This window comes from Canis lupus, chromosome 8 (genome assembly GCF_011100685.1).
Source record: "Canis lupus familiaris isolate Mischka breed German Shepherd chromosome 8, alternate assembly UU_Cfam_GSD_1.0, whole genome shotgun sequence".
NCBI lineage: Eukaryota > Metazoa > Chordata > Mammalia > Carnivora > Canidae > Canis > Canis lupus.
Window position 1 is genome coordinate 41,394,602 of NC_049229.1, and position 27,740 is coordinate 41,422,341.

At 37.0% G+C, this 27,740-nt stretch overlaps 1 protein-coding gene, 1 long non-coding RNA gene and 1 pseudogene across 16 annotated transcripts in view; 1 reads left to right on the forward strand and 2 right to left on the reverse strand.

Moving 5' to 3' along the window:
• The window catches only part of GPHN (gephyrin), a 625,991-nt gene that overhangs the window by 538,170 nt on the left and 60,081 nt on the right, over nucleotides 1-27,740 (forward strand). For 7 of the 14 annotated variants that reach the window (XM_038544964.1, XM_038544967.1, XM_038544969.1 and 4 more), the window contains 4 exons: nucleotides 2,731-2,786; nucleotides 7,873-8,007; nucleotides 9,583-9,641; nucleotides 10,738-10,891. In XM_038544964.1, the coding sequence (XP_038400892.1) occupies nucleotides 2,731-2,786; nucleotides 7,873-8,007; nucleotides 9,583-9,641; nucleotides 10,738-10,891 (404 nt within the window). The remainder of the gene's footprint in view (nucleotides 1-2,730; nucleotides 2,787-7,872; nucleotides 8,008-9,582; nucleotides 9,642-10,737; nucleotides 10,892-27,740) is intronic. The other 7 variants (XM_038544965.1, XM_038544977.1, XM_038544968.1 and 4 more) reach the window with 1 other exon arrangement.
• Nucleotides 1-27,740, reverse strand: part of LOC102152902 — a 110,767-nt gene that overhangs the window by 15,007 nt on the left and 68,020 nt on the right. The gene's annotated exons all lie outside the window — the stretch shown is intronic.
• LOC610013 lies at nucleotides 15,128-15,867 on the reverse strand (annotated as a pseudogene).

A 27,740-nucleotide genomic window follows, 5' to 3' on the forward strand; every position in this document is an offset into this window, starting at 1 on the left:
GAAGACGTGAACAGACATTTCTCCAAAGAAGACACACAAATGGCCAATAAACATATGAAAAAATGCTCCATATCACCTGGCATCAGAGAAATACAGGTTATAACCACAATGAGATACCTCCTCACACCAGTCAGAATGGCTAAAATTAACAAGTCAGGAAACAACAAATATTGGTGAGGATGGGGAGAAAAGGGAACCCTCTTACACTGTTAGTGGGAATGCAGTTGGTACAGCCCACTCTGGAAAACAGTATGGAGGTTCCTCAAAAAGTTATACACACACACACACACACTCAAATATTATTCAGCCATCAAGAAGAATGAAATCTTGTCATTTTCAACAACATGGATGGAGCTAGAGAGTATAAAGCTAAGTGAAATAAATCAGTCAGGAAAAGACAAATACCATATGTTTTCATTCATGTGTGGAATTTAAGAAACAAAATAGATGAACGTAGGGGAAAGGGAAAAATAAGATGAAAAGAGAGAGGGAGGCAAACCATAAGAGACTCTTAACTATAGGAAACAAACTGAGGGATGCTGGAAGGGAGGTAGGTAGGGGTATGGAGTAATTGGTGATGAGCATTAAGGAGAGCATGTGATGTGATGAGCACTGGATGTTACATGCAATTGATGAATTACTGAACTCTATATCTTAAACTAATGATGTATGACTAATTTAATTTTAAATTTTTTAAAAATGAAAAAAATTTGCTGTAAGTCCTGAGGCTATTAATAGGCAGAACCAGGGTTCAGATTCAGCTTTGTTTTACTTTAAAATCCTGCTAATTTCCTCTTATGCAAGAGGTAAAAGAGAAATGTCTAGGTTACTTATAAGAGATGGCAAGTTGGTAATGCCTCTAGTAGAAAAAATCATTTAACATAACTTTATTCATACTTAAGACATAGTGTGGAATTCTGAAAGATAATTGACTTTTTAACTTTATACAGTTAGAAAATCAAAATTCACTTTAAGATACTCTAAAAATAAATGAGAGGATAGATGAAATAAGATTGGTAAAGTTGATAATTGTGGAAGCAATGATTCTATGTTTTATGTCTATTTTAAATTGTTCACTTTAAAAGAAAATTTTTTAAACACAAAATGGGGGGCACCTGGTGGCTCAGTTCATTAAGTGTCTGCTTTCAGCTCAAGTCACACCCTGAGCCGAAGGCAGGTGTCCAACCGCTGAGCCACCCAGGCGTCCCTCATATGTCTTTTTTAAAAGAGAGAAATACTTTTTTATTATTTATCAGCATGATTGCAAATATAATTTAAATATTCATATAGAAAATGTTAATTTTTCAGTGTATGAATCCACAAATCCTTGCTGTATGCAGATGACATGGAAGTAATGGTCATGATCATAAAACACATTAGATAGGCACTGCCTTGCCAATAGCATAGATCTAAATCCATATCATAGTTGAAAAAAGCTTTTGAATACATTTCTCTCCAGGAATATTTTTTCATCCAATAATATAATTTTACTATACTATATATAGAAAAAAAAATGGATGTTTTTCCATCTCAATTCTGAAAGTGTTTCTTTTGATTTAAAAATAAATCGTGGCGGGCAGCCCAGGTGGCTCAGCAGTTTAGCGCCACCTTCAGCCCAGGGCCTGATCCTGGAGACCTGGGATCGAGTCCCACATCAGGCTCCCTACATGGAGCCTGCTTCTCCCTCTGCCTGTGTCTCTGCCTCTCTCTCTCTCTCTCTCTCTCTCTTCCTGTGTCTCTCATGAATAAATAAAATCTCTAAAAATAAAAATAAATAGTGGAAATTGTAATGCAGAACTGCGTTATTATGATTTAGAAATAGCATTTTGACCCTTTTTTTTTAAATACTGTATTGGGAATTAAGGGACTGTATTTTAGTCCTAGCTCTGCCACTAACAAGAACTTGTCAACCTAAGTTCCTTCATTCTGTAACTCATTTTCTTCAAATGTGAAATGAAAAAAAGAAGATATGTTTTTTTTCTACTCAACTGGGTTATTCTGAAAATCAGACTGGGTGATAAATAAGAATAGTATGAATAGTTTGAAATTTATAGAAAAATGGAAAAATATGAATATCAACAGTACTTTATCTGTATAGATAAGATATATCCACAATAGTGTATACATGCATCACCCATACATACCCATAGAAAAGGTGGTATATTTATTTAGGAGGAGGCTAGAAGAAATAATTTTATTTAAAAAGTACAAGTATATGTGGTTCCCAGGTGGATCAGTCAGTTGAGCTTCCAACTCTTGGTTTCAGTTCAGGTTATGATCTTATGAATTGTAATCTCATGGATTGTGGGATCAGCCCACATTGGCCTCCCTGCTCAGCAGCAAGTCTGCTTGAAAATTTTCTCCCTCTGCCTCTCCCCTGACTCACACATGCTTTCTCTCTTTCACTCTCTCTCTCTCTAAAATAAATAAATCTTTAAAAAAATTAAAATTACAAGTATGGAAATTATAGAGCAACAGGAAGACAATCTCCTGCGACACCAAGAAAGGGCACGATTAGGACCACTTTTACTGGTACATGTGAATGATGGGTACAAAGATCAAACTAGTAGTAACAATACCATTGTCTGGTCTAGAAGATTAGAAAAATATTGCACTTTCCTGAAGCCTTATCTGATGATTTGAGTCAAATTTTAGAATTCCAACACTAGATCCTTATTCCTTGCTATAGGTCCATTTTGATGTTTGTTCTTGATTCTGTTCACCTCACAGCTGCCGATGGCCCAGGAGATCGTTTCATCATTGGGGAATCCCAAGCTGGTGAACAGGTGAGATTCATAGGCCTGAAAGGCCCTGAAGATTTCAGCGTCATGGACTTCTAGCATCGAATTCTAAGCTTCTACCATCATTGCAATGAAAATCTTAGAGATGGATTAGACAGGTTATCAAAGAGATTAAAGGATGGTTCTTATGAGAAAGAACCAACAGAATTATTTTTTAACTGAAAGAAATCTGTGTTTATTAATATATAACATTGTATTTTTGGTATAGCTCACAGACATGCCCCACAAGAATTTTCCAGTCCTGTGATTAGATGATTCTTTCTTCCTGTATAAACATTAATATTCTCAGTAGAACTATAGTTTCTAGGTGATCTCAGACTTTTCTCCAACTTGTGTTACAAACAGGGAAAATTAGAAGAAGCAAATTTTTTAACCTCTCTAGCTAATCACTTAGATAAGGTTTTCTCACTGGGAAGCTAGCCAGTGAACAGGTGTACATATATTTCTATTAAGAAATGAAGCATTAATGGGCCATAATGGAAGTACAGTAGAAGTCCTCTTATTTAATGCTTTTGACACTAGTAATTGGCCATTTAATTGGAAACAAGTGGAAAATTATTATACAAGAGTCTAACAGCCTCAAACTTAAGCAGTGTTGAAGCATCATTATGTTTAAGAGGAAATATAAAACATGCGTTAATCCAGTGAATTTTGAAGCTTGGTTAAAAGAGCGCCTACCTTATTAAATAGAACTAGAAGAAGACCAAGATACTTTTTTCTTTTGCTACCACCAAGCATTCATAAGCATTATATAAAAATAAAGGAGGATATGAATGAATGAATGAATGAATGAATGAATGAATGAGTGAATGAGTGAATGAATGTGGAGGTTTGAGCAAAAGCTATGTCCCATGCCTTTTCTTCCTTGGCTTAGTATGTACTCCCATATGTACTGAAAATATGGAGAATTTGAGGAAGTATATAGAAGAATGGTGCTTGCGGTGGTGACTCCAGCTACCTCATCCCTACATCCAAGCATTGAAGAGAACTGTGTATAGATCTCTGAAGCCAAGCCTGGCACTATAGTAATTAGATGCTGTACACAGGCTGGTTTAGTCTCCATGACTGTTTTCCTGACAAAAAGAATCAGCTAGGCCATTTTTATAAATGACTTGTATTATGATCTCATAATTTATTTGACTTCTTGATATGTATTTCAATCAGTGTTGGATGTCTGAAGCATCCATTTGTATAACAAAGCCACAGAGTACCAATTATTCTAGGTCTCTGATCTTCAATTGAGTCTTATTATCAAACATATCTACTGTGTGTGCCAGGCACTGTGTTGGGTTCTAGGAAAGATAAAACAGATTAAGATATGATTTCTACTCTTAAGGAATTTACATCTAGTGGAGGAGACAATATAAACAACTAAATATAATAAGTGTTAAACTAATGCTATCCGTCATGTACTGTGGAGCACAATAGGGAGGTTGAGCATTTCATCCTAGAAGGATTAAGAAAATAACATTGGAACTGGACCAGGAGAGGATTTTACAAAAACAGAAATGAGAAAAGGACATTTCAGGCCAAGAGAACAGTATAAATCAAGACACAGAGGTGTTTTTAAAAATTGCATGGAATGTTTAGGGAACAGCAAATAGTTTGTGGTAGTCAAAGCCTAGTACAAATAGTAGATAGGTAACAGATTAATAAGTACCTTATGGTCTTAAACTTTACTTACTAGTTAAGACTTCCAACTGTACTAGAAAACTAGGAACACAAAAAATTCATGAACCATAAAAGTTGCTAACTTCTTGTAAGTTCAATGGGGAAAAAAGATGAAAACTATTTTTAAAAATGGGGTTTCTCTTTAAGTTATCTATGATATCCTTTATGTATAACTAAGGTATTATACAGACTTTATAGCAATTTCAGAGATCTTACAAGAGCCAAAATGCTCACTTCTTGAAAGTACATACACTTGAGAATTAGGTGCCATTGTATTCACTGAGACTTTAAGTTTCTTACAAGTTGATTTCAAAATAATTTTTTGGTGTACCAAAAAACTTGACTTTAAATCACTTACTGATCCTATTGATTAGCACTGGACACTGTCAAAGAAAATAATTACATGATTATAAAGTGCTGTCATTGGGCAAATCTCAAAAAAACCCAAAACAATTTCTATTACGGAAAAAAATCAATATTTTAACCATTTTTACTTTACATTAAAACATATAAGGTATGTCAATAAAAATAAAAAATAAGGAGTTACTCTTAAAGAGTTGTTACTCTTAACAATCTAAAGGAAATACCTCATGTATTCCTAGAGTTTTTCAACGATTCCATTCAATTGAGGTTTATGTGTTTACTCTAAGTGGATATATAAATATAAATCCAATGATATCTTTTACATTGGATCTCATATAAGTGAGCTGGTAGGAAGTCTTCACCTGTCATACAGATTTACTAATCTTAGTCAAATTTTATATTTAATAATCACACATAAACACTTCTCAAGAGTTGGTTTAAGCCAAGAAGTAGAGAAGATTACAGGTACAACCACGATAAAACTTAAAGTAAATTTACAGAGTATGGTACATTAAACCTCACTAAATTGAGGCAGGGCTCCAGGCTCACACACTTCAGCCTAAGAAGCAACTGCCCTGAAATTCACTTTAAGATTCACTTCCTGCCTGAGCCAAAAGGCACTTTCAACAAAAGAAGAACCTGTTTAGGCCTAAATTAAATATGTTTGTTCCATAGGCTCTGAAGATAGTTTTAGTGTTAGTACTTCTGCTAAAAAATACATATATAAAAACTTTAATACTTTTCATCAAAAATCACTGCACTGCAAAATGGTCATGTATGGTAAGATGTCCCAGATAATGAATAATACCTAGATTGAACTTTTTTTTAATTTTAATGCTTGGGCCCTAAACTTTTCATATGAAATCCTAGGCAGCATGGTGGTAGAAAATCACATAAAAATGTAACCATTCCAAAAAGCCTGGAATGTCTTTTATTCAAATAGCAGAAGAAGGGACTATAAGATATATAGCTCAAGGCCAGACCTAATCCCAAGAATCTCTGTGGGAGATTAGCTGTGGGAGAAGAGCAGGGAGAACATTGGCGTTTCAAGCCAAGAAGTATGGAATACTCCATGCATGTAGTTGTCAGCTACTGAGATCATTAATGTTCATTCATTCATTCTAGAAATATTTACTCATCACCACCTTTGTGCTAGACACTTTCTAGGCTTTGGTATGATAGAGCAATGAATATTTCTGGTAAAGGGGTGATTAAACAGACTATATCCAAGAAATAGAGTTTTGAGGGAAACTAACAAAGGAATGTTAAGCACCCAGGTGCTAACAACAGTGACACTCCATTACCAACCACCTCTGGGTCTGACAGGGCAAAGAGAAAGAGTGGTACCTGGACCTGGGGAAGGTTCATAGCTATGGGATAGGACTACCCAATAGGAGCCGTGGCCCTCAATAGTAAAGATGATAGAGCCATCCCCAAACTGCAGCCCAGCAGTTTCCCTTCCTCCTATCCTGTAATCTCTTGACCACTTCCATTGGCTGAACCTAATCAGAAGCCAGAGTGATGGGAACCTGGTTGAAATGGTGTATAGAGGTCAGCCTTGTGGCCCACAGAACAGGATAGAAAATGAAGATGTGATCTTGAGGGGCAAACAAAAAATAAATACCTGTCTTTGTAAGGCTTATATTCTAGAATATAACAATGCATTAAACACTGTACCTAGCATAAATTGAAGGATTTGATAATTTTAGCTATTGGTCACCACCAATTGTTTGCAGCAATATTATTTTTTTTTAAGTTTTCTTTTTTTTAAAGATTTTATTTATTCATTCATGAGAGACAGAGAGACAGAGAGAGAGGCAGAGATGCAGGCAGAGGGAGAAGCAGGCTCCATGCAGAGAGCCTGATGTGGGACTCGATCCCAGGTCTCCAGGATCCAGGGCAAAGGCAGGGGCTCAACCACTGAGCCACCCAGGCGTCCCGCTGCAATATTATTGAAAGAAGATTTTTAAGGCTGTTAAGATAAATAAATTTCTTGTTTTACTTTGCACATCCAATATTTTTGGATTGGATTAAGGTATTTTTCCTTAATCATTCCCTAAATTTTTTTAATGTGGTAGAAATCTATAACATAAAATGTACCATCATAACCATTTTTAAGCGTACATTTCAGTAATGTTAAGTCTATCTGCATTGTTGTGACTTAAGATTTTAAATACTTAAAAACATATATCTTTAGAAAGATCTCTCTTTATCAGGAAATAAATATTATCTCAGAATCTTCTTTTAGAGGAAATTTGAAGCATTCCTGTTCCCAACTCTGACCTGAATCATTGGCCTCTGAGGCCAAATCAAACCTATCAAATGGATCTTACAGAAGTATGCTTTCCTCTATGCTGAGAGAAGGTTGCAAGGCGGGTCCAATCTCCTGTAACATCGATTTGAGAGCTCAGATAATGAAAATCTTGGATATAATGTTTAACCCAAATCATAAACACTGGGATCATTTTTGAATTACTTGATTTTATGTTCTAGACTTTCATTATTGAAAAATGAACTAATATGTTTTAGAAAGATTTTTCAAGGGAAATAATTAAAATGATTTTTCTGATTTGCCTTTATTAAGTCAAAAGTTTAGTTAATAAAGTACTACATTTCTTAAACATCAGAACTTAAATGACCAACGTTCTAGTTTTTCATAATTGTCTTTTATAAAATCACATCGCATGACATTTCTTCTTCCTTAAAGACACTCAAATCACTTTACATATAGGTATTGAGAAAATTCATATTTGAGTGGGATACAATAGTGACAAACGTTAAGTGACAGTTCTTCAAAAGGAAAACAGTGCACCAAGAAAGACATCTATCTAATGGTCATTACCTTAAATCAAGTTCAAGTCCCTTTGGTATAAATGCACCTGTTTGTGGATAGTTTTTATATTACATTGGACCAAAATTAGTAAGAGTATAAGATTTTCCTTTTATGGTTTGTTTCTTAAAATATTACCTCTCCTGTAGACTTTTCCTTTGCAACAGAAAAGTAAATCATTTCTTTCTTACATGTTTGTATTTTCAGCCAACTCAGACAGTAATGCCAGGACAAGTCATGCGGGTTACAACAGGTGCTCCAATCCCCTGCGGTGCTGATGCAGTAGTACAAGTAGAAGATACTGAGCTAATCAGGGAATCCGATGATGTACGTCATCACCAGGTCTTAGCACTCTGTTCCTATGGCAATGTTATAAATCATGCCCATTTTCTGCACTGTTTATAAGATTAATCCAGTTGTGGGTTTTTGTGTGTTTTTTTATAGGGTCTTTTTGGTAACTAAAGATTTTACATTGTAGAGTGTGTCTCCAGTAAATAGGAATTGCCTTATATTTGAACATCTTTTGATACAGGAAATATTTTTATGATCATTACTGTAATTATAACAGAATTTAAACTGCATTTGATCCATGAAATTTCACTCTTTCTTTCTTTCCAAGAAGGAAAGTATCTCAAGATAGAACAGCAGAGACATTAACTGTTGACATACTTTACAGCTGAGAAATTTGTTCAAGACTAGCTTCTGATAAAATGTGAAGGAGAATTTACAGAAGAATTTAACAAAGAACACTTGGGCAAGTTCTTGAATGTTACACTAAGCCAAGCATTTGAACCAAATAACCCTTCAACTCTGGTTTTCTATAATTCAGAAAAATCTTTGCCATCAAATGATAGCCTGGAAAAATTAAATTTGTGTCAGTGCCCCCTCTATAGCTTACAATTAAAGGATTCAGAATTTTCCTTGGTCTAAACAGGCCTTCATCTTACTGAAACTAGTGGCAATTATTGGAACCAGAGTATCAGCCACTAATAAAAGAATAGTTTCAACTGACATTTTAATGGTTGGCTACCATAAATTGTTTTTTGAAGTAGTTTAAGATATTTTATATCTTAAAAGCTAGAGCTAAAATAAATATTCTTCTGGGCTGGCTACATAGTAAAATTTGGACATGCTGAGAGACAGCCACTTTTCTTGATCTAGGATTTTCTTTTTAATCACTTTCCCACATTTAAGGCTTATAAAATTCAACACTTGGCATACAGATCACATTGCCTGCTGTTAAAACTGTCCAACAGATTTATTGGCTTCAGGGAAGCCAGCAGAACATTGAAATCCAGCACACAGGCATCCACAGACTCTGCCAGGTGACAAGACACAGTTCCAGTGTCAAAATATTATTCACAGCCCATAAATGTAAAATTAATGATCGCCATTAATTTACAGAAATCTACTACCAGGAAAACTGTAAGTCCTCACTGAAATTTCTGCAGGTATTTGGAAAACTTGGCATAGTACCCATATTATGTACCCAATTATGTACCCAATTATAGCATTGAGCATTATAAAATTGAGCACAATTCATGGGAACAGAAGAGACAGGTTATCTCCATCTACGTTCACTGTTATCTATTAGGGTAGCCATATAGATATATTTTTTGTTTTCCCTTGAGAATGCTACTTACAATCTAAGATCCAGTATTTGAATTGGTACATTTTTAAAAAGCATGAAAATTATGAAAAAAATGTTTTGTTTATTTATAAATAAATTTATTGGTATCAAACTTAGTTTTTCAGGAACCTGTGGTTCAAAATGTGTAGCAAATGTTTCTGTTTTTCTATATTTGTATATGTTCTGGACCTATCTGATGATAAAAGCATCTGAGTAGCTAAATTGTATTGATCAGAAATTCCCTTAGATTATTCTGTTCAAAATTACATGACTTGCTCTTATTATAGGGCACTGAGGAACTTGAAGTACGAATTCTAGTGCAAGCTCGACCAGGCCAAGATATCAGGTAATGTATAATGTATAAAATGTATGGCCGACTTTTGTTTCTACATGATCATGAACTCAGGAGAGTATGGCTATTGTAAATCCACAGCTCAGTCAATTACCCATTAGTGTTCAAGACTTTTAACAAATAGCAAAATGAATTTTCTTAATTCTACATCTCCTGTCTACTCAGCCTACTTTTTCATAAATGTAGTAAAGGCAAATGAAATAGTCCAAAGCAACTTGAGAAAGAAGTAAAGTCATAAGCCTACTTAATCCACAAATAATCCTACTACTTCTAGATAATCCAGAATTACCCAACCCTACGCCTAGATAATCCAGAATTTGGTATAACACAGATAATCCTAGAGTTGAGTTTTTCTGCAGTTAACTAATAGCCCCTCCTCTACTGACTACCAATAATAATGGAATAATCTGCTATTCTTTATATACAAAGATACTGTCTTACCATAAGTAGTACATAAACTTTAAATTATTTTTAATTATTAATTAAATAAATTAAATAATTATTTAATTATTAATTAAATAATTTTAAATTATTTTTCTTACATTGGAATATATTTACCCTGGTCCCATCAATACTGATATGCTCAAATGTCCTTATAACAAAGCTACAGTTCTCACATCCCTAAGGCAAGAAGCCACTCTGAGTGGACTTCTGTGGCCACAGACTTGGGCCAGTGTAAGTTATCTGAAGAGAAATTATCCCTGTGACTGTATGTAACCTCATCAGTGTTATTCTTCTCACCTCAAAGCTAATATGCTGTGGACCTCTTATCCCTAATGCCACTAGATATTTTCACATACATTCTTGCCTTATATCAAAGAAACTTTGCAATTGGTGTTTTTGACTGTAATGTAATACAAAGCAATTTGTAAAATAGTTTTCAAATGTGAAGTAACATACTCCTGTTTAGCAGTAATAGAAATCCTATTTTCTCTCTTCTACTGTGTGATTAGAAGCTTTTTATTTTATCATTCTGTTCCTGCCTCATCTCTTGACTTTTTTCTCCTCGAGTGTCTTCCTTCGACACTAAAGTCAGTTGAGAAAATATTATTCTTAGTCATACTCCTTATGGTTCTGCTTTGACTTTCAGACCCATCGGCCATGACATTAAAAGAGGGGAATGCGTTTTGGCCAAAGGAACCCATATGGGCCCCTCAGAGATTGGTCTTCTGGCAACTGTAGGTGTCACAGAGGTTGAAGTTAATAAGTTTCCAGTTGTTGCAGTCATGTCAACAGGGAATGAGGTAAAAAAAAGGGGGGTTGGGGATGGGTAATTGGACTTCCAGGTAAAAGTCTTTTTGACCACTGTTCTGTGTTGTAAATAGAACATTGTGGATTATAGATTTTACCACATACCTATAACAGGGAAATAATAAGTTGGCTTCAGGATAGTTCAAGTACAAAAGATAAGAAGAAGGAAAACTTGAAATTACATATTGAGAAATCTTTCCTTCCATTTATTAGAATAAAATATTATAACCAATGGCCTTTCTACACACTCAGTACATATAAACCAAGAATGATTACTGCTAGCTATTGATGTTCAACTATGCAAATTTAGTGCTCAATCTATTAGGATAATTAATTCTACCCACCTTGCTGCTGAGATGATGGGCCACCTCTGTGTGGGAAATAAATCAATGAATTGGGACACAATGGTTAGCCCTTCATCTTGCTAGAAGTTCCATATGATCCTTAATCATTAGGAAGGATTTGATAATCTTTTCTTTTTCTCCAAAGATAGCATCTGTAAGTGGCGTGTTTCTCAGTATGCCAAATGTCATTTCAGCCCTGATTTAGAAGGGAGATTTAGTCAATCTTTTCTGAAAACTCTTGAAAATTTTCCTGTTCCATGTTTTGCTTAGGTTATATAAAAAGTCAGAAGTTCTAATCAATCTGGGAATATGGAAAAAGGATCTGCTGGTAATTCAAAGCCTAAGAAAGAATCAGATACTGTGTTTTTTAGCCCTTTAGACCTTACTATTTTTAAGAAGATTAACAGGATTTCTTTTTTTTCCTCTTTTAATCTCTAATTTTTTATTTTGAAAATAAGCAATTAATATATCATTATTTTTAATTTCTTAAAGTCTTGGAAATGAACATTCTCAAAGGTCTCTCCATTACCTCTATAGCTCTTTTAGAAAGGGCAAAAGAAAAGAATAGAATATTTGTTTTGCTACTGGAGAGATGAATGAGCATTCTAGACCCAGTATAGGTACACTGGTCATTCCCTAAAACTATTGACTGACCCAAAACATTCTTTTCAATTGATCTACATAGTGAATATTTTAATATCCTTAGGACCAATTGACACCATGTTTAGCATCAAAAAAGAAATTTCTGATAAACTGGTTGACTTAATGAACAACTCTTATTTGTGATTTATTTATATGCTCTGTGCATCTAGGTGAGTTCATGGGGTTTGGGAAAGCTAAAGAAAATGAGCAAATTCATAAGTAGCTAGTTATTAGGCAATTTTGTTTAAGCTATATTTCTTGTATTCTTCCTATTGTTTTTGTAGGGCTGGACTATAGTCTCACTTATCCTCCAGAGTACATTGGTAGTAATATTTTAAAGCTATCATACATTCTGTATTACAACTATTTACTAGTGGTAAAGAAAAGTGATGGGGTAAGACTAGAAATGATACTTATATCATGGAGTCTAAGGAAGAATTTTTAGTCCTAGTTCTCTGCCTCCCCAGGCTTGATTATCCTTGGAGACACTTTGATAGATGCTACTTTCTGTGGCCTTCTGTATTTATTGTGGTTTTCCAAGGGAATAATGTTTCCAAATCTCTAAATCCACAATCTAAAATAATATTTCTAAATACATAATCTCTGGTTCCATATAGCTCGGCATTCCTTCCCTATTTCTATCCAAGTTTAGCTGTTATTATGACTCTTTATGATTGTATAGTTTAGTTCAACAAATGTTTATTGGGTACCTCTATGCCAGGCATTATACTGGAAACTGGGGATAAAAAAGATGAATAAAATACAGTATCTCTTCTGAAGGCTTGAGATCTTTGATAGACAGAAAATAATGGAAAAAAGTATTTATTTTCAGTGAGACCAAAGAAATTACACTTGTCTATTAGTGTGGCAAGTCTATAATTTAGGTAGTCACAGCACAAGCTCCCCTTAAGTACTAACTGATTTCCCATGATATGTGTGGCTTCACATATGTCCATTTTTCAATCCAGTGTGGTATATTGGCTAACAGAACAATGGCCTGAGGCAATCCAAATAATGCTATATAAGATGTCTGTATATATTATCTTTAAAACCTGCCCAGTATTTTGTGACTACATGTGTTTGTTTGGGATGAAGGAATTATTTCAAAATCGGGGAGATACAGTTGTAGACTATAATATCAAACAGTTGGTGTAGATATTTGTTGGTTTCAACAAACTGTGTATGTTAACATTTAGGCAATATCATCCAGGAGGTACATAATTGTGGCATACACTTACAAACTCATGCATTTGTTCAATAAATATTTTTTAAGCATCTATTACATGCTAGAATGCCCATCAGGGTTTATCTTAACTAAAATCAGACTTATAAGATGTGAATACACTGTACTGTGAACCAGTTTATTTAGAAAGATTTTGAACAGGAAACTCAGTGTCCAGCAAGGCTGCATCAGACTTTCATCTTCAGTTGAACTAGTCCTCTTAATCATCTACACAGCCATCCAAGAACTATTCTTTTTTTTCTCCAAGTGACATTCAGATACAAGGGAACAAGAATTATACTAGGAGAGTATGGGAGCCACCAACTTAGAAGCATGTCCTACATAGGAATCAACATTTCTTATAACAGTCTTAGGCAGCTCCCAGGATCCAAAAAGGGAAATGTCCAGATACAAATGCCACTACATTCACAAAAGCCCGAAGCTATGGCTTCCCACTAGGTATTTATTGTTCATTTATAGTTCCTTCTAGTCCCTGTGTAAGTTTTCGATCAGAGATGACTTTTCCCATAAGAAATGCTGCCTAGTAACAAGCTGACTCATCTTTATCAAATTTCCGGGGGAATAGAACTAGAAAGTTAACCCAAGCTCAAATTTGTCCTTAGGGATGGAAAAGAGTTTTATTAACTCGTTACCCTCACGTAAGAAAATTAGAAAATAATAATAAAACTGACTATAAGTCATTCTGCTTTTTATTATTACCATGAACTGACAACTCTAAACAATGTCAGTGATAAAATATTCTTCTCCATTAAGGCAAACCATTTTCACCACCCCTCCCCATTTAGTATACTACCGTACTGATACCAGGCACTGTTCTGACTGTTTAGGATATAGCAGCAAACAAGACAAATTCCCTGTTCTTACAGAATTTATATTCTGAGGGAGGCAGGGTAGAGAGATAGTCAATGAACAAATAGCAGCAAGTGGTATGAAGAAAAATAAAGGATAAGATGATAAAGACTAGTAGTAGAAGCGGTACATGCCAGATATTACCTGCTGAAACCTACCCTACATCAGCCCTTTCATATTCTCACCTATACAATAAGACTGGAAAGCTGAAAACCACAGCTGTGGTCCTGTTAGGTATTGTCATTACGATGCATTAACACAATATTAGAAGTTGGAAAAAAGTTAGCAGAAGTATAATATCCTCAATTCTCATTAACATCACTTTCCTCAAGCAGCCCTAGGGACAGTGGTGACTTTTCTCCTTTTGTTTCTCCAAACCTCCCAACATATTTGTAACCAATTTCCTACATTAAATCCTTTTTTCTCCCACTCCCCTCCATTTGAAATACCTAGACAATTTGGTTTTCCTTTCCAGACCTGACTGATTGAGCTTTCTATTTTGCATAGTATAATCAGGCCTCACTGATAAGGCAAAATTAGAGTGGAAATCTGAAGGTATTGAGGGTGTGTGCCATATGAGGGGAATTGAGTTCCAAGCAAAGGAACAACAGAGAATGAAAAATCCCTGAGGTAGGCTGTGTGTTTGTCATGTTTGTGGCTGAAGTATAGAGGGAAAGGAGCAAAGTAAAAGGAAGTGAGGTTGGGGAGATAACAGAAACAAGACCATTTTATTCGAAAGAGTCAGTTTTTTTGTGGGTTTTTTGTTTTTGTTTTTGTTTTTTTTTAGGGGGGTAAATTGTAATTTTTTTTTTAAACAAATATACAACTTGGAATGGATTTGAGGCAAATTGTGCCATAAGCAGATTTTCTTTAAGTGGCTAAAACAAAGTTTAAAAAGCAAGTAACAATAAAAGAAAATGTTTCTGGTACAGGACCAGCAGTACAAAAAAATAGTGTAAAAGTACCTGGATAATAAACCTGTTCTGCAATAGTGCAGGTTTTAAGTATATATTGTTGACTGTCCAGAGTCCATGCAGAGTTACAACTCCACACTTCAACAACAACATGTTGACAGTTCCTAAAGAAAACTACTTAAAAAAAGGCATAACCCAGATGTTCCCTCATTTCCATCTAAGTTTAGATGTGCAGAAGAGCTTAGATATATCCAGAGTAAGCCACATGCAACATGACACTTGATCAATTTTCTAAAATAAGATTTCAGGACAATGACAGTAAGATAAGGGAAGAAAACATGGAGGAATGAAGTCCTAATCACTATACATGCATATTTTTTGACAGCAGGGGGAAACCTTTTACAAATAAGTTACAAAGAAAAGGCAAATAAACAATTTTGTACAAGAAATTTAACACATTCTGCACAATGTCTTCACTTTGCTGTCATCATTTGTACAAAATCTTCATAGTTTACTTGACCATCACCATCAATATCTGCTTCCCTGATCATTTCATCAACCTCTTCATCTGTTAACTTCTCTCCCAGGTTTGTCATCACATGGCAAAGCTCTGCTGCACCAATATAGCCATTGCCATCCTTATCAAACACACGGAATGCTTCTCTGATTTCTTCTTCACTGTCTGTGTCTTTCATTTTTCTTGCCATCATTGTCAGAAATTCCGGGAAGTCAATTGTACCATTACCATCAGCATCTACTTCATTAATCATGTCCTGTTACTCTGCTTCTGTGGGATTCTGCACAAGAGACCTCATTACAGTTCCCAATTCCTTTGTTGTTATAGTTCCATCACCATCCTTGTCAAATAGTGAAAAAGCTTCTTTGAATTCTGCAATCTGCTCCTCAGTCAGTTGGTCAGCCATGCTGCAAGCGCTACCGGTCTCCAAGAAGCGACCACACAAGCACTCAGCTCCCTCGCCCCACTCAGACTAATTTAAAGAGTCAGTTTTGAGGAAGGGAAACATAACATGAAATATAACATGTCTTAAGTTATTAATGTTTACTCTGGTTTCAAAGTAGCATGGCATATAGGAGAGAAAAGGAAAAAAGCAGGGAGACTGGTTAGAAAGATATGTAATATTCAGCAAGAGATTTGGACCAGTGTGGTAGTAGTGGAGATGGTGAGAAATAATTAGATCCAGAATGTATTCTGAAAGTAAACCCAACAGGTTTTGCTGGTGAATTCAAAGTAGAATATAAGAGAAAGTGGGGAGTCAAGATGAATTCCAAGGTTTTGACCTGAGCAATTCTAAGGATTGTTATCACTTACCCGGTGAGAAAGATTAGGAAGCAGAAATCAGGGCTTCTGTTTTAGACACATTTAAGTTTGAGATACTTATTAGAAATTATAGTAGAAATATTGAGTAGGCAATTGAACATATTGTCTGGAGCTTAGGAGAAAGATTAGAGCTAAAGATATACTTTTGGAAGTTATCAGCATATATACAGTATTTTAAATCATGAGACTAGATAATGTCACCTAGGAAATGAATATACATAGAAGATAAAAATTTTACACTTAGGAGGCAACTGTATCTTCCTCCTTTTTCCCTGACCTTTATATTTCCCAGTTTTTTGTTTTGTTTTACTTTACATTTCTCAGTTTTATTTTCTAATTTTGACTCTTGATGATATCATCTATTTCCCAATCCTTGAAATTTTAGATGGTGACCTAAAGGCCTTTAAACTGGACATCAGTCAGCCAGCTGCCATTAGTTCAGGAAGTAAGACTTTATGCATATTTTCTAGTTACTCAAAGTACAAGCAATATTTCTTTAGTAGGTGCTGGGTCTTCTAGTTTTGAGGGTACTGTTTGACTTTCAGCCATATTTTATAACATATTTATTCATTTAATATTCTCTCTGTCTCTCCATCTTACTCCCTTTCTATCACATATGCTCATGCACACACACACACACACACACACACGCAGAATTAAATGTATTCATCTCCACTATGTGTTTGCTTACTCTGTTACATTTTCTATCATTTTCTTGGCCATCGTCAAAAACAAAGGCCTGTACAAACAAGTTTGAACTTTAGATATATAAAATTTCCCTAAAATCTCCATATAATATTCTTTGCGTCTTCTACAAGCAGCTGCTATTACAGAACTATAATATTTAACTTTACTAATAAGAGAGGGAACAGAAAGATGAGTGCCTACTGTGACCAGTATCACTATGTGCTTTATGATTAAAAGCAACACTATGAGGACAGTATAATTATCCTTCATTTTAAGTATGAGAAAATTGAAGCTCAAAAACAAAACAATTTTCTATTTGCATAAAATCATCTATTTTTTTGTAAATAATGGAGCCTCATTTCACAACTAAGTCTTCTGGCTGTAATGACTTTTTTCCCACTGTGCCACAATGCTTCCCATCGGAGATTCCTTACATTTCATTTCTCCAGCTTACAGTGGCAGTCCCTAAAACCTATCAGGTTAGGTCATTTTTACTTTCATTACTTTCTTCTAGCTATACTGTACTTCTTGTCCAGATTAAAGACCATGACCTACCACTTTAATGTTGCTCTCAATAACACTTCAGATAGCCTGACTCCTTTAATCTATACCTTTGCTTAGTATGCTAATACCTAAACTGATTGAATTCATCCTCTACTTTCTCCATTTTTGCTCCCAAGCAGACAAAACATTACCAAAAAAAATTCAGAGAACTGTGATTACCTGGCCCACAACAAATTTCTGCCATTTAATGTCAACGTGGTACTTAAAATTCTTCAATAATTCTGATGTCACTGTCTTGTCAATTTATACATTGTATATCCTAATTTTTTCTATGTCTCATTTTTTAAATTTATTTTTTATTTTTTAAATTTAAACTTAATTAGCCAATATATAATACATCATTAGTTTCAGATGTAGAGTTCAATAATTCATCAATTGTATATAATACCCAGTGCTCATCACATCACATGCTCTCCTAAATGCCCATCACCCAATACCCCTTCCCCCCACCTACCTCCCCTCCAACAGCCCTCAGTTTATTTCCTATATTTTAGTCTCTTATGGGTTGTCTCCCTCTCTGATTTCTTTCCATTCTATTTTCCTTCCCTTCCCTTATGATCCTCTGTTTTGTTTCTTATATTCCATATGTGAGTGAAACCATTTGATAATTGTCTTTCTCTGATTGACTTATTTCACTCGGCATAATACTCTCCAGTTCCATCCACATCAATATAAACGGTAAGTATTCATACTTTCTGATGGCTGAGTAATATTCCATTGTGTGTATGTGTGTGTGTGTGTGTGTGTGTGTATATCCATTCATCTGTCAGTGGACATCTCGGCTCTTTCCACAGTTTGACTAATGTGGACATTGCTGATATAAACATTGGGGTGCAGATGCTCCTTCAGATCACTGCATTTGTATCTTTGCAGTCAATAACTAGTAATATAATTAGGGTAGCTCTATTTTTAACCTCCTGAGGAACCTCCATACTGTTTTCCAGAGTGGCTGCACCAGCTTGCATTCCCACCAACAGTGCAAGAAGGTTCCCCTTTCTCCCCATCCTCACCAATGTATGTTTCCTGACTTGTTAATTTTAGCCATTCTGACTACTGTGAGGTGGTATCTCATTGTGGTTTTTTTTTGTATTTCCCTGATGCCAGGCGATATGGAGCATTTTTTCCTGTGTCTATTGGCCATTTGTAGGTCTTCTTTGGAGAAATGTCTGTTCATGTCTACTTTCTGCTCATTTCTTAACTGGATTATTTGGTTTTGGGATATTGAGTTTGATAAGTTCTTTATAGAATTTTGGATACTAAACTTTTATCTGATAAGACATTTGCAATTATATTCTCTGATTCTATAGGTTGTCTTTAGGTTTTGTCAACTGTTTACTGTGCAAAAGCTTTTTATCCTGATGAAGTCCCAATAGTTCATTTTTGCTTTTGTTTCCCTTACCTCTGGAGACGTGTCTAGCAAGAAGTTGCTGTGGCCAAGGTCAAAGAGGTTTCTGCCTATATTCTCTTCTACGATTTTGGTAGATTCCTGTCTCACATTTAGGTCTTTCACATATTTTGAGTTTACCTTTGAGTATGGTGTAAGGAAATGGCCCAGTTTCATTCTTTTACATTGTGACTTTCCCAACACCATTTGTTGAAGAGACTATCCTTTTTCCATTGGCTTTCTTTCCTGCTTTGTCAAAGATGAGTTGACCTTAGAGTTGAGGGTCCATTTCTGGGTTCTTTATTCTGTTCCATTGATCTACGTGTCTGTTTTTTTTTTTTTAAGATTTTATTTATTTATTCATGAGAGACACAGAGAGAGAGGCAGAGACACAGAGGGAGAAGCAGGCTCCATGCAGGGATCCCGATGTGGGAATTGATCCCTAGACGCTAGGGCCACACCATGGCCAAAGGCAGGCACTAAACCGCTGAGCCATCCAGGGATCCCCTATGTGTCTGTTTTGTGCCAGTACCATACTATCTTGATGATTACAGCTGTATAATACAGCTTGAAGTCCAGCATTGTGATGCCATCAGCTTTGGTTTTCTTTTTCAGCATTCCTCTGGCTATTCAGGGTCTTTTCTGGTTCCATACAAATTTTAGGATTATTTGTTCCAGCTCTATGAAAAATATCATTGGCATTTTGATAGGAATTGCATTGAATGTGCAGATTGCTCTCAGTAACATAGACATTTTAACAATATTTATTCTTCCAATCTATGAGCATAGAATGTTTTTCCATTTCTTTATTTCTTCCTCAATTTCTTTCCTGAGTGTTTTTGTGGTTTTCAGAATACAGATCCTTTACCTCTTTGGTTAAGTTTATTCCTAGATATCTTCTGGGTTTTGGTGCAATTATAAATCAGATCAATTCCTTAATTTCTCTTTCTTCTGTCTCATTATTAGTGTTTAGAAATGCAGCGGAGAGCTTTTTCCCTAAGGTCAGGAACACAACAGGGATGTCCACTCTCACCACTGTTGTTCAACTTAGTACTAGAAGTCCTAGCCTCAGCAATCAGACAATAAAAAGAAATAAAAGGCATTCAAATTGGCAAAGAAGTCAAACTCTCACTTTTCTCCAATGACATGATACTTTATGTGGAAAACCCAAAAGAGTCCACCCCAAAATTGCTAGAACTCATAGAGGAATTCAGCAGCATGGCAGAATATAAAATCAATACACAGAAATCAGCTGCATATCTGTATCTTCTTTAAACCTCAGTAACAACCATTCTCTCTCAGTTTTGGTAGATGACTTCAACACCTTTAGGGGAAAAAAATGAAGCTAAGAGATATTTGTCATACTGAGCTAGATGAGGGATCCCTCATCTTCTCTTTAACCCAAAATTTTCCCCATGCCTTTAGCTGTCTTCCTTTCTTCCAGTCTAAAAGGAAATGGTACTTCTTTCTAAGTTAAAGGTACAAGCAGATTGTTCTTTAGTTTCTAATTATTTGTGTGTGTGTGTGTTTGATTGTTTTCTCTCTAGTGGTTCATCCCCCTTCTACATTCAAATATACAGAGATTACCACTATTATAAGAAAACCTATATTTAAACATCCTGTTGCCTCCTTGAGCTACTCCACTATTTCCCTCCTACAGACTACTAGATTTGTTGAAAGAGAGACCTGCATTCATTGCCTTTCCTTCATAACTATCCACTTTCTTTTAAAACTCCCAAATCTGATTAGTGCTCGTTACCCAAGAAACTGCTTTCCGAGTACATTAGTAACTCCTAATCTCCAAATCCTGCTCTAAACTATTATTAGATACATAATTTGTTTACAGTTTCTCACAATTGAAATAGACAGTGCTGTGATGAACATTCATATTTATTTGCAACTACTAAAAAAATCTGCAAAAGAGATACACTCAAAAATAATACAGGTGAGGCGTGCCTGGGTGGATCAGTCAATAAGCAACCGGCTCTTGATTTCAGCTTGGGTCATGATCTCAGGGTCCTGGTATTGAGCTATGCTAGGTTCACACTCAGCAGGGAGCATGCTTTAGGATTCCCTCCTCCTCTGCCCCTCCCCTCCATGCATGTGCTCTCTCTCTCTTTCTGTCTCTTTAAAATAAATCTTTTAAAATAATAATAATAATACAGTTGAATCAAAGTGGAACTCTAAAAAAATTTAAGTAATCCAGGGGAAGGCAAAAAGTAAAGAAAAGGAAACAAACAAAAAACCCAAACAGGAAACAAAATATAAAATGGCAGATGTAAGCCCTAACATAGCAATAATTATATTAAATATGAGTGGTCTACTTTATTTGTAATTCCCATAACTGGAAACAGCAATAAAAAGGCATGAATTGTTGCTACATGCAGCAACCTGGATGGATCTCAATGGTATTATACTGAATGGGGGGAAATATGTAATATGTAAAAGATTATTACATATTATAAAGATGGAACATGTATTAGTGGTTCCCATAGGTTAGGAGTGGAGAGGAGGAAGAATGTGACTATTAGACATAGCATGAGGGATATCTTTGAGTTCTGTGTCTTGATTTTAGATGGCAGGTTACACAAATCTATTAATGTGGCAAAGTGGCAAAGAAGTATACAAATACCTTAGGCCAATGTCAGTTTCCTGGTTTTAATATTAGTCTATAGATATATAAAATGTTACCATTGGGGAAACTGGATAAAGAGTACTGGAACCTCTCTGTATTAGCTATGTAACTTTCTGTGAATATATTCTTACAGTTCTGAATGAGCTGGAGTTAAAACAAGATTTCTTTAAAGATTTATTCATTGGGATGCCTGGGTGGCTTAATCGGTTAAGCATCTGACTCTTGATTTTATCTCAGGCCATGATCTCAGGGTCATGAGATTGAACCCACGTTGGGCTCCATTCCAACAGGGAGTCTGCCTGGATTCTCTCTCTCCCTCCCTTGCCCCCTACTAATGCTAGCTTGCTCAGTTCTCCCTCTCTCTCTCAAATAAATAAATAAATCTTTTTGAAAAAAAGAATTCATCTTCTAAGTGTCTCAAGTTCTCAATTTTGTTACCCCTGTAACAAAAGAGATTAGCCATAAAAAAGCATGCACATTTATCTAATACAAGTTTTATGTGACATAAGAACTTTCATAAGAAAATGGAAGACCTGGAGGAGGGGCAAGATGGCGGGAGAGCAGGGTCTCCAAATCACCTGTCTCCACCAAATTACCTAGAAAACCTTCAAATTATCCTGAAAATCTATTAATTCGGCCTGAGAATTAAAGAGAGAACACCTGGAATGCTACAGTGAGAAGAGTTCGCGCTTCTATCAAGGTAGGAAGACGGGGAAAAAAGAAATAAAGAAACAAAGGCCTCCAAGGGGGAGGGGCCCCGCGAGGAGCCGGGCTGAGGCCGGGGCGAGTGTCCCCAGGACAGGAGAGCCCCGTCCCGGAGGAGCAGGAGCTGCACCGACCTTCCCGGGCGGAAAGGGGCTCGCGGGGAGTTGGAGCAGGACCCAGGAGGGCGGGGATGCCCTCGGGTTCCCTGGGACAGTAACAGAGCAACTGCGCTCCCAGGAGAGTGCCCCGAGCTCCCTAAGGGCTGCAGCGCGCACGGCGGGACCCGGAGCAGCTCGGGGGGTTCGGGCAGAGGAAGAGGCTCCGTGCCGAGGGGGCTGCACGGTTCCAGGAGCAGCTCGGGGGGGCTCGGGGGGCGGCTCCGCGGAGGGGGTTGCGCGGCCCGGGAGCGCGAATCCAACAGCGCAGGCCCCGGAGCACAGGGCGCCGGGACACAGCCCAGGATCCGGCCTCCCCGGGACAGGCAGAGGCCGGGAGGGCCCAGGACAGCGAGGACGCTCCTGCCCCAGCTGAGCGGATCAGCGGCCCCGCCCTGGAGCCTCCAGGCCCTGCAGACGGAGAGCTCCGGAGTTCCTGCGGGGGCTGAATCCAGGTTTCCAGAGCGGCCCCGCCACTGGGGCTGTTGCTCCTGGGGCTTCACGGGGTAAACAACCCGCACTGAGCCCTGCACCAGGCAGGGGCACAGCAGCTCCCCCAACGGCTAACACCTGAGAATCAGCACAACAGGCCCCTCCCCCAGAAGACCAGCTAGACTGACAAGTTCCAGGGGAAGTCAAGGGACTTAAAGTACACAGAATCAGAAGATACTCCCCCGTGGTTCTTTTTGTTTTGTTTTGTTTTGTTTTGCTTTTTGATTTGTTTCCTTCCCCCACCCCTTTTTTTTCCTTTCTTTTTCTTTCTCTTTTTCTTTTTTTTTTTTCGTTTTTTTCTTCCTTTTTTTTTCCTCTTTCTCTTTTCTTTCCTTCTTTCTCTCCTCTCTTTTTCTCCTTTTCCCAATACAACTTGCTTTTGGCCACTCTGCACTGAGCAAAATGACTAGAAGGAAAACCTCACCTTAAAAGAAAGAATCAGAAACAGTCCTCCCTCCCACAGAGTTACAAAACCTGGATTACAATTCAATGTCAGAAAGCCAATTCAGAAGCACTATTATACAGCTACTGGTGGCTCTAGAAAAAAGCATAAAGGACTCAAGAGACTTCATGACTGCAGAATTTAGAGCTAATCAGGCAGAAATTAAAAATCAATTGAATGAGATGCAATCCAAACTAGAAGTCCTAATGAGGAGGGTTAATGAGGTGGAAGAACGAGTGAGTGACATAGAAGACAAGTTGATAGCAAAGAGGGAAACTGAGGAAAAAAGAGACAAACAATTAAAAGACCATGAAGATAGATTAAGGGAAATAAACGACAGCCTGAGGAAGAAAAACTTACGTTTAATTGGTGTTCCCGAGGGCGCCGAAAGGGACAGAGTGCCAGAATATGTATTTGAACAAATTCTAGCTGTAAACTTTCCTAATCTGGGAAGGGAAACAGGCATTCAGATCCAGGAAATAGAGAGATCCCCCCTAAAATCAATAAAAACCGTTCAACACCTCGCCATTTAATAGTGAAGCTTGCAAATTCCAAAGATAAGGAGAAGATCCTTAAAGCAGCAAGAGACAAGAAATCCCTGACTTTTAGGGGGAGGAGTATTAGACCTCTCCACAGAGACCTGGCAGGCCAGAAAGGGCTGGCAGGATATATTCAGGGTCCTAAATGAGAAGAACATGCAACCAAGAATACTTTATCCAGCAAGGCTCTCATTCAAAATGGAATGAGAGATAAAGAGCTTCCAAGACAGGCAGCAACTGAAAGAATATGTGACCTCCAAACCAGCTCTGCAAGAAATTTTAAGGGGGACTCTTAAAATTCCCCTTTAAGAAGAAGTTCAGTGGAACAATCCACAAAAACAAGGACTGAATAGATATCATGATGACACTAAACTCATATCTCTCAATAGTAACTCTGAATGTGAACGGGCTTAATGACCCCATGAAAAGGCGCAGGGTTTCAGACTGGATAAAAAAGCAGGACCCATCTATTTGCTGTCTACAAGAGACTCATTTTAGACAGAAGGACACCTACAGCCTGAAAATAAAAGGTTGGAGAACCATTTACCATTCGAATGGTCCTCAAAAGAAAGCAGGGGTAGCCATCCTTATATAGGATAAACTAAAATTTACCCCGAAGACTGTAGTGAGAGATGAAGAGGGACACTATATCATACTTAAAGGATATATCCAACAAGAGGACTTAACAATCCTCAATATATATGCCCCGAATGTGGGAGCTGCCAAATATATAAATCAATTATTAACCAAAGTGAAGAAATACTTAGATAATAATACACTTATACTTGGTGACTTCAATCTAGCTCTTTCTATACTTGATAGGTCTTCTAAGCACAACATCTCCAAAGAAACGAGAGCTTTAAATGATACACTGGGCCAGATGGATTTCACAGATATCTACGGAACTTTACATCCAAACTCAACTGAATACACATTCTTCTCAAGTGCACATGGAACTTTCTCCAGAATAGACCACATACTGGGTCACAAATCGGGTCTGAACCGATACCAAAAGATTGGGATCGTCCCCTGCATATTCTCAGACCATAATGCCTTGAAATTAGAACTAAATCACAAGAAGTTTGGAAGGACCTCAAACACGTGGAGGTTAAGGACCATCCTGTTAAAAGATGAAAGGGTCAACCAGGAAATTAAGGAAGAATTAAAAAGATTCATGGAAACTAATGAGAACGAAGATACAACCGTTCAAAATCTTTGGGATGCAGCAAAAGCAGTCCTAAGGAGGAAATACATCGCAATACAAGCATCCATTCAAAAACTGGAAAGAACTCAAATACAAAAGCTAACCTTACACATAAAGGAGCTAGAGAAAAAACAGCAAATAGATCCTACACCCAAGAGAAGAAGGGAGCTAATAAAGATTCGAGCAGAACTCAACGAAATCGAGACCAGAAGAACTGTGGAACAGATCAACAGAACCAGGAGTTGGTTCTTTGAAAGAATTAATAAGATAGATAAACCATTAGCCAGCCTTATTAAAAAGAAGAGAGAGAAGACTCAAATTAATAAAATCATGAATGAGAAAGGAGAGATCACTACCAACACCAAGGAAATACAAACGATTTTAAAAACATATTATGAACAGCTATACGCCAACAAATTAGGCAATCTAGAAGAAATGGACGCATTCCTGGAAAGCCACAAACTACCAAAACTGGAACAGGAAGAAATAGAAAACCTTAACAGGCCAATAACCAGGGAGGAAATTGAAGCAGTCATCAAAAACCTCCCAAGACACAAGAGTCCAGGGTCAGATGGCTTCCCAGGGGAATTTTATCTAACGTTTAAAGAAGAAACCATACCTATTCTCCTAAAGCTGTTTGGAAAGATCGAAAGAGATGGAGTACTTCCAAATTCGTTCTATGAGGCCAGCATCACCTTAATTCCAAAACCAGACAAAGACCCCACCAAAAAAAAGGAGAATTACAGACCAATATCCCTGATGAACATGGATGCAAAAATTCTCAACAAGATACTGGCCAATAGGATCCAACAGTACATTAAGAAAATTATTCACCATGACCAAGTAGGATTTATCCCCGGGACACAAGGCTGGTTCAACATCCGTAAAACAATCAATGTGATTCATCATATCAGCAAGAGAAAAGCCAAGAACCATATGATCCTCTCATTGGATGCAGAGAAAGCATTTGACAAAATACAGCATCCATTTCTGATCAAAACTCTTCAGAGTGTAGGGATAGAGGGAACATTCCTCAACATCTTAAAAGCCATCTATGAAAAGCCCACAGCAAATATCATTCTCAGTGGGGAAGCACTGGGAGCCTTTCCCCTAAGATCAGGAACAAGACAGGGATGTCCACTCTCACCACTGCTATTCAACATAGTACTAGAAGTCCTAGCCTCAGCAATCAGACAACAAAAAGACATTAAAGGCATTCAAATTGGCAAAGAAGAAGTCAAACTCTCCCTCTTCGCTGATGACATGATACTCTACCTAGAAAACCCAAAAGTCTCCACCCCAAGATTGCTAAAACTCATACAGCAATTCGGTAGCATGGCAGGATACAAAATCAATGCCCAGAAATCAGTGGCATTTCTATACACTAACAATGAGACTGAAGAAAGAGAAATTAAGGAGTCAATCCCATTTATAATTGCACCCAAAAGCATAAGATACCTAGGAATAAACATAACCAAAGATGTAAAGGATCTATACCCTAAAAACTATAGAACACTTCTGAAAGAAATTGAGGAAGACACAAAGAGATGGAAAAATATTCCATGCTCATGGATTGGCAGAATTAATATTGTGAAAATGTCAATGTTACCCAGGGCAATATACACGTTTAATGCAATCCCTATCAAAATACCACGGACTTTCTTCAGAGAGTTAGAACAAATTATTTTAAGATTTGTGTGGAATCAGAAAAGATCCCGAATAGCCAGGGGAATTTTAAAAAAGAAAACCATATCTGGGGGCATCACAATGCCAGATTTCAGGTTGTATTACAAAGCTGTGGTCATCAAGACAGTGTGGTACTGGCACAAAAACAGACACATAGATCAATGGAACAGAATAGAGAACCCAGAAGTGGACCCTGAGCTTTATGGTCAACTAATATTCGATAAAGGAGGAAAGACTATCCATTGGAAGAAAGTCTCTTCAATAAATGGTGCTGGGAAAATTGGACATCCACATGCAGAAGAATGAAACTAGACCACTCTCTTTCACCATACACAAAGATAAACTCAAAATGGATGAAAGATCTAAATGTGAGACAAGATTCCATCAAAATCCTAGAGAAGAACACAGGCAACACCCTTTTTGAACTCGGCCACAGTAACTTCTTGCAAGATACATCCACGAAGGCAAAAGAAACAAAAGCAAAAATGAACTATTGGGACTTCATCAAGATAAGAAGCTTTTGCACAGCAAAGGATACAGTCAACAAAACTAAAAGACAACCTACAGAATGGGAGAAGATATTTGCAAATGACGTATCAGATAAAGAGCTAGTTTCCAAGATCTATAAAGAACTTATTAAACTCAACACCAAAGAAACAAACAATCCAATCATGAAATGGGCAAAAGACATGAACAGAAATCTCACAGAGGAAGACATAGACGTGGCCAACATGCATATGAGAAAATGCTCTGCATCACTTGCCATCAGGGAAATACAAATCAAAACCACAATGAGATACCACCTCACACCAGTGAGAATGGGGCAAATTAACAAGGCAGGAAACAACAAATGTTGGAGAGGATGCGGAGAAAAGGGAACCCTCTTACACTGTTGGTGGGAATGTGAACTGGTGCAGCCACTCTGGAAAACTGTGTGGAGGTTCCTCAAAGAGTTAAAAATATACCTGCCCTATGACCCAGCAATTGCACTGTTGGGGATTTACCCCAAAGATACAGA